Below are 13665 nucleotides of genomic sequence, written 5' to 3'. Positions count from 1 at the left end.
ATGTTTGCCCACCCCCACTCCCCACCTCACAGACGGACGGACAGACACACACACACACACACACACACACACACCTGCTCCCTTCCTTCTTCTGGTTAGTCTCCCTGTCTTAGTTAGGATTTTATTGCTGTGAAGAGACACCATGACCATGACAACTCTTAGAAAACATTTGATTAGGGTTGGTTTACAGTTCAGAGGTTCAGCCCATTATCTTCATGGTGGCATGCAGGCAGACATGGTGCTAGAGAAGGAGCTGAGAGTTCTCTGTCTAGATTGGCAGGCAGCAGGAAATGAACTGGCTTGAGCTTATGAGACCTCAAAGCCTACTGTCTAGTGACACACTTCCTCCAACAAGGCCACACCTCCTAACAATGCCACTCCCTGTGGGCCTAGGGGGGCCACTTTCTTTCAAATCACCACACTCCCTCTGCTTTCTCATCATCTGTATTCCATTACCCTCTCCGTTTCCCATCTATCTTAGGGGCTCTTCCTTTTTCTCACCCCTTTGTAGTTTGTGACCTGGACACCAACACATATATAAACACACTCACACACATATATACACAAGTCTAAATTTAGGCATCTTAGAAGACCAAACATGGATTCTCATTTGTAGCCATTTTTCTTCAGATGTCTTGATTTCACTTTTATTAATGGCTACATAAAATGCCGTTGTGTCGAGGAACCACATTTTATGTGTCTGTTTGTCTACCGATGGGCAGCTAGGGCAACTGCATTTCCTGGCTATTGTGAATAGTTCAGCAATAAACACAAATGCGCAAGCATTTCTGTGGTGTGTTTTGACAGCGTTTCATAAACACTGGTATGTGTCAGCTGCCGAGAACATAAACACAAGTGTCTAAACAATTCAGCAAATCATGCCCCCCTCAACGCTGTCACAGCATTCCCTTTTGAGTTCCTTTCCATGGGACAGGCTTTAAACCTGCACTTGCCACAGTAAGTTTCCCAGTTTTCCATTCATCATTCAGGGCTTGGATTTTATAACTGATAAACCCCTTCCCTGGAAATAACAACCCACAAAATATAAAGAAGGCAGACAAAGTTCCCTAAGCTTACCGGTAGCCGTTCTCTGACTGAAGAGCTTTGGAAGCTGGTGTGGTAGCTCAGGCTTATAATCCCAGCACTCGGGAGGCTGAGGCAGGGGGATTGCCATAAGTTGTTTTCAGCCTGGGCTGCATAGATAGGACCAGACCAGCCAGAGCCACACAAGCAAGACCCTGTCTAAAATATCAGAAGATAAAAAGTAAAATAAATTTGGGGAGATCTGCCCATGTATGATTTTTCTAGAGGAATTTGATGAAATAATTCATAGGGACAAATTTAGGGCAAAATAATTGCTCAAATGTTGCCATCTGTTTCTCTAAGTCATACTTACTCTGCTTTTCTGACAATTCATTAAGGATGGGTGGTACTAAACGGTCCCTTCTTACAGCGTGAATACCGTAAAGACTATGAAAAATCCAAAACGATCTACACCGCCCCGCTTGATATGCTCCAAGTCACCCAAGCTAAGAAATCTCAGGCCATTGTCAGTGATGTGGACTATAAGCACGTCTTGCACAACTACAGCTACCCACCTGACAGTATCAATGTGGACCTCGCCAAGAAGGCTTACGCACTGCAGAGCGACGTGAGTATCGGCCTTCTCTTCCCCTCTTTGGAAGGTGAGCCAGGACAGGATCTAGCCCAAGCCTGGTTGTTAGTCCTCTCTGAAGCATCTGACTGTCTGTGAGGAAGCATGGAGGTGCTGGGAAATGGCCCCAGCGGGTGGTTCTTAGGAGCCCATGTCCTCAGGACAGGACACCAGTGTCTGGTGTGTGCTGTTACTATTTCCTTCTGGGAAAGTTGCCAACCCTGCTGAGCCAAGAGTCCTCCGCTATTAAACTGAAGCAAAACAAAAGTTGTTTTGAGTATTTAAGTGGATGCCGAGGGCCAGTGAGAGGTCTCAAAGGCAAAAGTGCTGTCTCTTAAACAATAACTTCCCCAGTCTCTCCTCTTCTGTCCCCGGAAACCAACTGCTGCTCTACGTTTTGCTATTGTAAACACCTCACATGTGTAGAGTTATATAGTATTTGTCTTTGGAAACTGATTTATTTCACTTAGCATAATGCCCTCAAGGTTTACCCTTGTTATAGTTTTTGTCCCTATTTTCTTGTTTAAAGCTGAGTACTATTCCTTTATAAATGCATGCCATAACTTGTGTATCCATTCTTCTGTTGGTGATTGCTTGGATTGCCCCCACCTTTTAGCTACTGTGAATTGTTTAGATGATCACGAGTAATCAATTTCCCTTTCAACATCTTATTTCAATTCTTTTGGGTATATACCTCAGAAGTCAAATCATTAGGTCATATGACAGTCTTACTTTTAGTTTTCTGAGAAACTATTCTTCCAGTGACTGAATAATTTATGTCCCAACTGTCATGAAAATATTAACCAGCACAGGACCAAGCAAGCAGTCAGAGAGACCAGGGAAACTTAGTTTGATTTCACCCAGACACAAACCCAAGCTCATGCTTTGTAAAGTTCAGCTTTTATAGGTCAGGTAACAGTGTGACATCCAAGGCTGCTCTCTGAGTCCTGTGCTCACCAAAGGGAATTTCCATCACAGTTAGACAGATCTGCAGGAACAAACATTTGCAGGTAGAAATTGAAACACACAGATGCTTACAAATAGCAAATTAAGCATTCCTTCCTTGGTAACAGGACCTGCAATACGATCTTTGATAGCAGTTGTAATCATTTCTTAAGGCAGTTTATGCCAGTGTCTGCCTTCCCAAGACAAGAGAGAGGGCTTTAATGTGATAGCAGGATGAACTCGGCACACTTGAGTAAAACTTTAACTCATTCTGTTTTCTAAGCAATCCTACAGTTTCCAGGCGGGAATTTCAATTAGACTATCAAAATACAGAGTAATAGTTTGATTTTGTTAGGTACATAAATAAGGGTACTACCTTCACTACCAATGGCAGTTTCACTGTATGTATGATCGTATTTTGTAATTATTTAATTTTTCCATATATCTTCAACACAACTCTATTAGAAGTTCCTCAGAGGCAAGGTTGATTTCTTGATTTTTTTTTCCTATTCCAGTTTTTAAAAATCCATTCTAAAGATCAACAATTTTAAGTTTGTTTCTGGAGTTAAATTTCAGGTGTCGTCTGTGGTCAGATGACAAGAAGAGCTTGCTGTCTTAATGGCGTCTGGTGACTGTCCCCACATAGTATCAGTTCCACATAATAACTCTCTCCTTAAGCAAATGAACAAGGGGAACTGTTTCCAAGTGTTTTGTTGGCCAATGCAGAAACCCTTCTAAGACAGTCACTGTACACGAAGGACAATGTGTGCCAAGGCTTTGACAAATAACTACCCTCCAACCTTATTAGAAAATGACCAAGATTCTTCACCTTCGGTGGGACCACCAATTCAGGCCTTGTTTGGCCACAGAGACACAACAGCTAGCATTCCAGGGCGCAAACCTCTATAGCCAATGGTCTCAATGTTACCGTTCCATTTAGTCTTTGAAATAGAGCCTGGAATTGAGTGTTGTCTGGATTAGTATCAGAATTCTACACACTTCCATTAAGTTAAACATAACGGGGGAACGGGGGATGTGGAGATTAGGAAGCAGTACTCCAAGTGTTCCAAACTGTCGCCAAAGAACTGTGCGTGTGCGGAGGGAGCAACACACGCCTGCTCAGAAATCTGTCAGCACTGAGTGAAACGCCCGTGGTTGGTGTGACGGTAACAATGAAGACAAACGTGATGCCTCTCTTGTTGTAGGTGGAATACAAATCTGACTACAACAGCTGGATGAAGGGCTGTGGCTGGGTGCCCTTCGGGTCCTTGGAGATGGAGAAGGCCAAGCGAGCCTCGGACATTCTTAATGAGGTATGGCCACCGCCATGCTAGAGAAGACTAGGTCCTGTTCAAACGCCAGGCCACAGGGAGCACGTTCTCTACTTCACTTTCTGGCTATTGCTTCTGAAAAAAAAATTAAAGCATAAATAATCCAGAAATATATTCCTGTCCCTTTATAGCCCCTAAAGTGCTTGTGTGAAACATTCGAATATAGCTGGACAGCTTTATTCACACCATGTGACATGACATCCTTTCAACAGAGTTCATGCCGTTGTGCACTCTGCTACCAGGATAGTTTTTTCTACTTTTGTTTTTATTTTGTATTTTTTTTCGTTTGTTTGTTTTGTTTGTTTGTTTTGTTTTGTTTTTTTGTTTTTTTTGTTTTTCGAGACAGGGTTTCTCTGTGTAGCTTTGCGCCTTTCCTGGGACTCACTTGGTAGCCCAGGCTGGCCTCGAACTCACAGAAATCCGCTGGCTCTGCCTCCCGAGTGCTTTGTTTTTATTTTAAGACAAGGCCTCACTCTGTAACCCAGACTGGCCTAGAATTCATTGTCACCCAGGCTGGCCTTGAACATGTGGTGGTAATCTTGCCTCAGCCTCTGAGTATGGAGATTCCAGGCATGAACCCGAATACCCACCTTAAAAATTAATTTTAAAATGCTACTAATACTTCATGAAGTTTCCTCAAGAACCCCTGCCTGTCTTCAGCCCTGGGCCATTATTGAGCTGCTTCTGGTCTCTATAGTTTTACCTTTTATAAAACTTCCTTTGACATCTGGCTTCTTTTGATACTTTTGATACTTTTTTCTATGCCTAAAATTCATTCCTTTTCTTTATTTTTTAATTGCATGGTCTTCCTTTGCAAACGTACATCACATATTAATGGCCTCTTGACCTGTTGGTAGATATGGGGCTTCTTTCTAGCCTGGGGGTAAATCTGAGTAATGTAGCTCTCAAAGGTTCTTCATTAAAAATTGTGCCCTTGATTACAGTCTTGATGACTCTGGAGTAGTTTACAAATGGCCACTTGGTTTTAGGGAAAAGGCAGTGGTCCTCCTGAGATTCTTAATATGGCCACAGTATCTGTCCCTTCTCCAGCAAGAGCTGGAACTACATTGTTGTCATGTGACTGTATCACCAAGGACAGGAAAGGGTGTGAAGGACAGTGGTGCGAAGTGAGGCGTGTCTACCATGCTCAAGCTGGAAGTATGCTGGTTTCTGTCCACTATTCTTTGGTTTTGCTGAAAGCAATTTTGCCTTCTCAAAGATCTTTTAGAAAATATCTTCCTATGTTGGTAGTTTTCAGAAGTTCAGAGTGTTAAAAAAAAAAAAAAAAAAGCAGTGTTAAAATATATGTAAAAGTGGAGTGTACAGAGTGCCCCGAGGGTGGCGACTGGGCATATTAGTAGAGAAGACACGCCTAAAAGTAGTGACGAGTTTTCAGTTCCCCCATTGGGCCACCTTCCCAAAGCCCCCCCTTCTTCCTCCTTCCGCACATCAGTGGTGCATACGCAAGAAGCCAGAAGGCTGCAAAGTGAATATGTTCTCTGCCCCACTAATCGTTAGCTGTTGCTCTACATTAGCAATGTATCCCTCAACCAGAAAACTCCCCTTTTGCTGCGGTTGCTGATGAAGTTGTTAGGGTCATGTAGAGTCACTCTAGTATTCAGGAGGCAGAAGCAAGAGGGTCGGGAGTTCAGGACCATCCTTGGATAGTCACTGAGCTTGAAGCCAGCCCTATGTCACATTAAGACCCTGTTAAATAAACACAAAGACAACCCAAATATTCTCCTCCACAGACTGCCCATGATGACACCAATTTTAAAACATTCAGTTCAGTATTGTATTCATTCCTCATCCAAGGTGATCAGGACTGACTCCAGTATTTTTAAACTGAGAAAACCCCTCTGTGTCTTTCCAAAGTAAATCTCAAGGATTTTTCAATACAACGCCTGTAGTGAAGAGTAATTTTTAATCTTTTTTTTTTATTCTCCAAGAAAAAATACCGCCAGCATCCAGATACGCTCAAGTTTACCTCCATTGAAGATGCTCCCATTACAGTGCAGTCTAAAATTAACCAGGCCCAGAGGAGTGATGTAAGTGTCCATCCTGTCGTGTTTTAGTGACTGTTTACTAACATGAAGGTACCTGCTCTCAAATGCACTGGTTACCTGGAACCGTCTTACCATCTGAAGTGGGTGTCTGTAAATTCCTGCTGTCCAGTGATGCCACACCCACCTAATCATATCTTCAGGGCACTGCATATACCATACCAGTTGTCCTGCCACCACTAAGAGAAGGCTCCCTGAGGGAAAGGTAATGGCGATTATAAGGTATCTCTAGGAAGACCAGAAAGAGTGAATATAGCTGCTGGGTCGGGTGGAGATAGTATCTAAAGTCAGGGCTAGGAGAAAATATATATAATCACAATAAGTCCCTTTAGACTCTCATGAAGTCTAAAATAGATTATTGATGTGTCCTGCCCTGCTAGCCTGCTCTGGCTCAGGGAAGTGCCTGAAGATTTGCATTTCCACCAGATCACCTCCCTGGGTTGAGGTCTTCCAGGTACCCCTGCCTAGAGCCAGAGATTCCTAGTCCATGCTCAGAAATCTTGTCCAACAGTGGGCACACAATGAGACAGGACTCCATGCCATGCCATGAGTGTCCTAGAATGTACATATACCTTTGCAGATGTGTGTAGGAACAGTACAACGAGAGTCTTTCTTAGCATCACCCTCGAATTATTCTCCAGTGCTCCTGTCTCTCCATACTTGGTTTGTGCATACTTGGTTTCTCCTCTCCTAGATTGCTTACAAAGCCAAGGGGGAGGAAATTCTGCATAAGTACAGCCTGCCAGCAGACCTGCCGCAGTTCATTCAGGCTAAAGTGAATGCCTACAACATCAGTGAGGTACGCACATCACTGTCCTGCATGCTCAGCCTTCACTAACATTGCCTTGCAGTCCTACTAAAGTGGGTATTTATTTCTCTTACAGAATCTGTACAAAGCCGACTTGAAAGACTTAAGCAAGAAAGGATATGACCTGAGAATTGATGCAATTCCCATCAAAGCTGCCAAAGCTGCCCGGCAGGCTGCAAGTGATGTAAGTTCAGTCATGGTCATGTGTGTAACATGGGATCTAACGGAATATCCAGAAGTCACCATGTATGGTGTCCCTGACTGGAAACAATTCTGTACAGAAAGTACTGTCAACAGACCTTAGTATTCTTGGAGGTCAGAATTGGCATAACTCTCCACTCATGAGTTACCAATAAGACTTCAAATCAATGTTCAGATTTCTACATAAATTCATATTACTTTAATAAGAAACCAAGAAGAAATTCAAGTTGTAATAGCTTCTGGATGGAATAATTTTGTCTCTAATTTTCATTAATTTATATGATTTCCCCTTTCTCTCTTTTTCCTTTTCATGCATTACATCTATTTTTCTAGGAAATTCAAGTACAATATCTGATTGAAATGAAGTTTTGATTACACCAATGTAATTTCAATACAGCTTTTAAAAAAAGTACAAAACCCAGATGTCCTTGTTCTGAAAAGCCCTCCTTCCTGAAATTTCTCACTGACCGCCTTTCTCATGGGTGGATCCTCCATCCACCCCATACCCTAAAGCTCCCAGAACTCTTGCCTATCTGGTCTGGGTTTCCCAGGATCCTCTGCAATCCTCTGTTCACCATGACTGGCTCTGAGTTTCCTTTGCAATAATCAAGGACTCAGAAAATGTCTAGTTAAGAGTTTTCAGTTGTCAAATCCTCAGCTGTTCCAGGGCTCTGGCTGCAGAGTGTAGTTGGTAAAGAATGGGAAATGCTTTCTTTTCATGATGTTTACCAATGTCTATGGAGGAAGAAACAGTGTGGAGAATTAGTTTGTCACTGATATGAACCATAATTTATATCACTATGTCACTGTTTATGGCTCATATCAATGACAAACTGGACCCAACCTCCTTTGGGTGGGCATAAGTAGCTATAGATACTCAAGTGGATCCTAAGGGATGTATTATTTTATCATGCTACATAGGAAGCTGACCCTTCATATCCTCAGATTTCATATCCACAGATATCTAACTGTGGGCCCAAAAGACTTTTAAAATACATTTGTTCTAAACACTTAGAGACTTTTTTCTTGTCATTATCTTTAAAATTACACAAAACCATTTATATAGCATTTAAAATATAGTAGCTATTATAAGTAATATAGAGATGATTTGAAGTTATGTGAGAGAGTGTACATAGGTTATAGGCAAGTACCATGGCTCTTATAAGGGACTTGAGTATGGGTGGAACTTTGTGTCTGCATGGGGTGGGGAATGCTGGAACCAATCCCCTTGTTATGGGCATAGAGACATGTCTAGGAAGTTCAAAAACTTTCAGATTACGACCTCACTGTTCAGTATCTTCCAAGCTGCATTTCACAATGTCCCCACTTTCATTCCCAATAGATTCATTACAAAAAAGATTATGAAAAAGCTAAAGGGAAAATGGTTGGATTCCAAAGCCTCCAAGATGATCCTAAGCTGGTTCATTACATGAATGTGGCCAAGCTACAGTCAGACCGGGAGTATAAAAAGGACTATGAGAAGACAAAGACCAAGTACAACACACCCCATGATATGTTCGATGTGGTGGCGGCTAAGAAGGCACAGGATGTGATCAGCAACACCAACTACAAGCACTCTCTCCACCACTACACCTACCTGCCGGATGCCATGGACCTGGAGCTGTCCAAGAACATGATGCACATACAGAGTGACGTAAGTGCCGTGGATCCCAGGGGAGCATCCCCTCGGTTCCCAGCTTGGGCCTGCCTCTCACTCCTCTTCCCTCCCGCTGTAGAATGCCTACAAGGAAGACTATAACACCTGGATGAAGGGCATTGGCTGGATACCAATCGGCAGTCTCGACCAAGAAAAAGTTAAAAAGGCAGGCGATGCCCTGAGCGAAAAGAAATACAGGCAGCATCCAGACACACTCAAGTTCACCAGCATTGTGGACTCCCCAGTGATGGTGCAAGCAAGGCAGAACACGCAGCAAGTCAGCGATGTGAGTACAGCAGGAGAGATGGTGTGTGTGTGTGTACAGTGGGAGAGATGGTGTGTGTGTGTGTGTGTGTGTGTGTGTGTGTGTGTGTGTGTGTGTGTGTATAGCGGGACAGATGGTGTATGTGTGTGTGTGTATGTGTGTGTGTGTGTGTATGTACAGCGGGACAGATGGGGTGTGTGTGAGTGTGTGTGTGTGTGTATGTACAGCAGGACAGATGGTGTGTGTGTGAGTATGTGTGTGTGTGTGTGTGTGTACAGCGGGACAGATGGTGTGTGTATGTGTGTGTGTGTGTGTGTGTGTACAGCGGGACAGATGGTGTGTGTGTGTTATGGGGGATGCTCTTTAAGGGGTAAATGCCTACTCAGTGTGATTACTCTTATGCCGATGTCTCTTCATTTCTAATTTAGTATTCTGTTCATTCATTGTTAAGGCTGTGGGGGCTGGAGAGACAGCTCAGTGTGTAAGAGCACTGACTGCTCTTGCAAGCAGACCCTGGTTGGGTTCCCAGCACCCACATGATATTTCACAACTATCCATAACTTCAGTGCCCACTTCTGACCTCCACAGGCACCATGCATGAAGTGCACAAACATACATGTAAAGAAGACATGTACACACACAAAATAAAATTTAAATCATTAAATAAAAAAGAAAATTAAAAATTTAGCTTAGGCATTTTTTTTATTACCCAGGAGTAACTTTTTTTAAACTGCCATTTATAAAATCTTCCTTTTCAACTGCCATTAAAAGACTCTCTTACTGGATGCATTTAAAAATGCTCTATTTACTATCCATTCATGGATATAAGGTGTTTAGAACCAACCTACACCTCCCAATCCCTTTCCTACAATTCCTCCTTTCTTGCCTTCCACCCCTTATTGGATACATTTGACAGGTACAAAAAGTTTTATTCCAGGGCACGTATGGTGACATACACCTTTCATCCCAGACCTTGAGACTCTAAAGATTTAATCTAACCTAGGCTACATAGCAAGATCCATACAGGAAAGAGGGGGAGACAAAAGGGGCGGGGGAACCACGGGAGGAGGGCTTCTATAAGAGCAACTCCTGTAAGTGTGTGGTGAATGGCTTCCCCTTCAGCCTGGTGTGGAAGGCATTTTATTGTTGTGTCTGTGTGTTGCAGATCTTATACAAAGCTAAAGGCGAAGACGTAAAGCATAAATACACCTTGAGTCCTGATCTCCCAGAGTTTCTCCAAGCCAAGTGCAATGCTTACAATATAAGTGATGTAAGTAGCATGGGTCTCTGATGTGATGTGAAAACTTGATGTGGCAATAACATACTCCAGTACTTTGGAGTAGGGAAGCATCTGGATGATTGTTTGAGACAGCTTCCCACTCTTAGTCCCCAGCAGAGCATGTCTCAGGACGGTTGTCTCTTGACTCGAGTTGGCTCTTGGCAAGGGAAAACCCCTTCATGGGATGTTAGTGCTCTTCCTTACATAGAGGACATTGCATATTCCCCTAAAACTTCTGCTTAGCTTTCCAGTTGGCATATGGGAGAGGAATTTTAATTCTCCAGAAGACAAATGAAAATTAATGAAATCCCTACTTATTGATTTCATTAAAAAAAAAAACAATAGCCTTAAAATTTGTCAAGCCAGCTGCATGGTGTCCTCTTGGCCATCCTTCTTCATAAGACTGGACAGCTTCATTTTCTCTCAATGGCCCTCATGTGCCACACTTCCTATAGCCTTTACTATCCCTCCATGTATCCACTCTAGTTTTTCAGCATCCCTCTTCTGTGTGTGCCAAGCCAGATTTATGTGAATAACCACTGAGAGACCTGTGATTTAGTGCTAGAGACTAAGTGTGGCCCTTGCTAATGTGGCTTCATAGAAGAGTACATGTGATAGGGATCTACTTCCTTAACTTACACATGAGCGAGAATGGAAGAAGCCAGCCACTGGTAAATAGTGGTTTTAAAATTCCTGAGCCCATTGGTAAATAGTGCGCTGACTCACTTTTGCTTTTCTACCCCAGGTCTGTTACAAACGGGACTGGCACGATTTAATAGCCAAAGGCAACAATGTCCTGGCTGACGCGATCCCCATCACAGCGGCCAAGTCATCAAGAAACATTGCCAGTGATGTGAGTAAAAGTTTTAGGTGACTGCCTTTTTCAAAAGAAATCGGATACATGCTTGCTTGGGTATACATATACAATTAATGGTGCGCAAACTCTCCACAAAATAGTGTTTTGAAAACCTGCCACCATTTCAACATTGTGATTTTTTTTTTCAAATGACTCCATGTAGTAGCGTAAGTCTGGCAGTGGCTTTCTCTCCTGACTCATGATGAAAATTACCTTCACAGACACATTTCCCTGACAGCTCGTATTTATTTTCAGTGAGAACATGGAATGGATGACAGTAACATGTTAAATTCAGATGACTTCCTGCATTACAATTGCATTAAAAGGAATGGAGAATGTTACATATCTAGAGATATTCCATTAGCCAATTAGGACCCCTGCCTCTTTTAGGATATAACTGTAATAATTTCAGTCAATTCATGTCATTTCATCTATGTCTTAGACTTTTATTGCTGTGAAGAAACACCATGATCACAGCAAATCTTACAAAGAAAACATTTCATTGGGGTGGCTTGCTTACCATTTCAGAGGTTCAGTCCATTATCATTATGGTGAGAGCATGGTGGTGTGCAGGCAGACATGGGTGCTAGAGCTGAGAGTGTTACATCTTGCAGGCAACAGGAAGTTGACTGACTGTCACACTGAGGGAAGCTTGAGCAAAAGAGACCTCAAGACCCGCCCTCACAGTGACATACTTCCTCCAACAAGGCCACACCTCCTAATAATGCCACTCCCTTTGGGGCCATATTCTTTCAAACCACCACAATCTATGATAATACACACACACACACATACACAGAGAGGGGGGGGGGGGAGAGAGAGATATCTTATCTTTAAAAACACATTTTTTAGGCATTCATGTCTTGCAGGATAAAGTCACTACAGCTTTCCTTGCAGGGATGGACTGAAAATGCCTTCCTCAAAGCTTTGCACACAGTACACATCACTCTGAAATACACTCCTGATTTAATTGAAAGTCTGAAGTGGCACTCTGTCCCTTCCCCCACACCAGCATGTCCACAACACTTCCTCTAATATATCGGGTGATTACTTGGCAACCCTTTCACCTGCTAAGTCCTTGCTTATGAATTCCTGTTTACACTGCCAGTGTTCAGTGTTTATAGGGTTTGGTAGGTTTGGATTCTCTTCAATAAAAATTGAGGGTCTGACCTATTACCAGGTAGCTTAATCTGTATCATAGTGATGGTCCCAGCAGTGAAAGACCTCAAACAGATTTGCCTTGGGTTGGGTTTGAGCAGATTAGCTTTGGGTTGGGTTTTTATTAATGAGAAAACCCCGTAGCAGTTCTTGGCTTTGTTGGAGTTCCTTAATTCATTTGCAGTCACTTCAGAGCTTTGCAGAGGGAGCCCCTGATAGAGTGAGTGGGTGAAGGCCCAGCTGCTTGCACGGCTGATATGATCATGTGATTCACATCCACAATCAGAAATCACAAACTGGACTAGAAAAGGCCACATCCCCATGAAGCTAAAAGACATTGGTCTTATATTTAGAAGGTGGTGTGTTCATATTCTGGTAGATTTTAAAAATAGGTCTGGATACAAATTATCTGTAGAAGTCAAGCAAAGGGAGGGGGCGTTGTTAAATTGATCATGGGGCTCCCTTGAAGTCGCAGCAGAGTTTAAAGGGGTTCCGCTATGATATTCTGGAAGAAGTGTGGGTTGTGTTTGGTGGACACTCATCTGGAAAGCCACAATGCTCTGTTTACTTTTGTGCGTGAAAAGAGTTGTTGTACCGAACGCTACCAGTCCTGGCCCTTGGCTAACCAAGTTCTGTCTCCACAGTATAAATACAAGGAAGCCTATGAGAAGTCAAAGGGAAAACATGTTGGTTTCAGAAGCTTGCAGGACGACCCCAAGTTGGTCCATTATATGAATGTGGCGAAGTTGCAGTCAGACCGAGAGTACAAGAAGAACTATGAGAACACCAAAACCAGCTACCATACCCCTGGGGACATGGTTAGCATTACTGCTGCAAAGATGGCCCAGGATGTGGCCACCAACGTCAACTACAAACAACCATTACATCACTATACATACCTGCCTGATGCCCTGAGTCTCGAGCACACGAGGAATGCTAATCAAATTCAGAGTGATGTAAGTGTATGTTACGTAACAGACCCAAAGACATTTGCTCTTAAAGGATGGTCATTTCAGTCCATTTTATTTGGCTTCAAAACACAATAAGATACTTGAAGAATACATGTTAGAATAAGCAACATCCGTTCAAAAACTTCCAAAGCTACATTTTTTTCTGACTTTCCATGTTTATGTTATAAGCACTGGCATCATCTCTGTTAGCTTACGGATGGAGATTGGACCATGTTCTTCTAATGACATGAGCACTTTGCTTCTCAGTCAGAGGTGCCCTCATGGGTCTGCTTCAGTGTGGATGATGCAAAATTCAATCCCAACACTTTCGGAATTCAGGGAAGTTTTTTTTTTTTTCTTTTCTTAAACTCAAGGTCACACCGTCATCCATGTAATTCTATGTAATGAGTCATATCCAGTGAACTAGGGAGGCTCTGTTTGCAGCATGATTCATAGAGCCGCACAGGGAGCTGCTTAGCATTCAGGGCATTTCTTTCT

At 42.8% G+C, this 13665-nt stretch overlaps 1 protein-coding gene across 28 annotated transcripts in view; it reads left to right on the top strand.

The window, feature by feature from the left end:
• The window catches only part of Neb (nebulin), a 195811-nt gene that overhangs the window by 35826 nt on the left and 146320 nt on the right, over nt 1-13665 (top strand). For all 28 annotated transcript variants that reach the window (XM_076569469.1, XM_076569465.1, XM_006974275.4 and 25 more), the window contains exons 28-37: nt 1454-1651; nt 3805-3912; nt 5880-5978; nt 6688-6792; nt 6878-6985; nt 8345-8656; nt 8739-8945; nt 10090-10194; nt 10949-11056; nt 12862-13173. In XM_076569469.1, coding sequence (XP_076425584.1) covers nt 1454-1651; nt 3805-3912; nt 5880-5978; nt 6688-6792; nt 6878-6985; nt 8345-8656; nt 8739-8945; nt 10090-10194; nt 10949-11056; nt 12862-13173 — 1662 coding nt within the window. The remainder of the gene's footprint in view (nt 1-1453; nt 1652-3804; nt 3913-5879; nt 5979-6687; nt 6793-6877; nt 6986-8344; nt 8657-8738; nt 8946-10089; nt 10195-10948; nt 11057-12861; nt 13174-13665) is intronic.

The sequence above is a fragment of the Peromyscus maniculatus genome, chromosome 4 (genome assembly GCF_049852395.1).
Source record: "Peromyscus maniculatus bairdii isolate BWxNUB_F1_BW_parent chromosome 4, HU_Pman_BW_mat_3.1, whole genome shotgun sequence".
In the NCBI taxonomy this organism is placed as follows: domain Eukaryota; kingdom Metazoa; phylum Chordata; class Mammalia; order Rodentia; family Cricetidae; genus Peromyscus; species Peromyscus maniculatus.
Note: the sequence above shows the minus strand (reverse complement) of the source record. Positions and strands in the feature narration are given on the sequence as shown.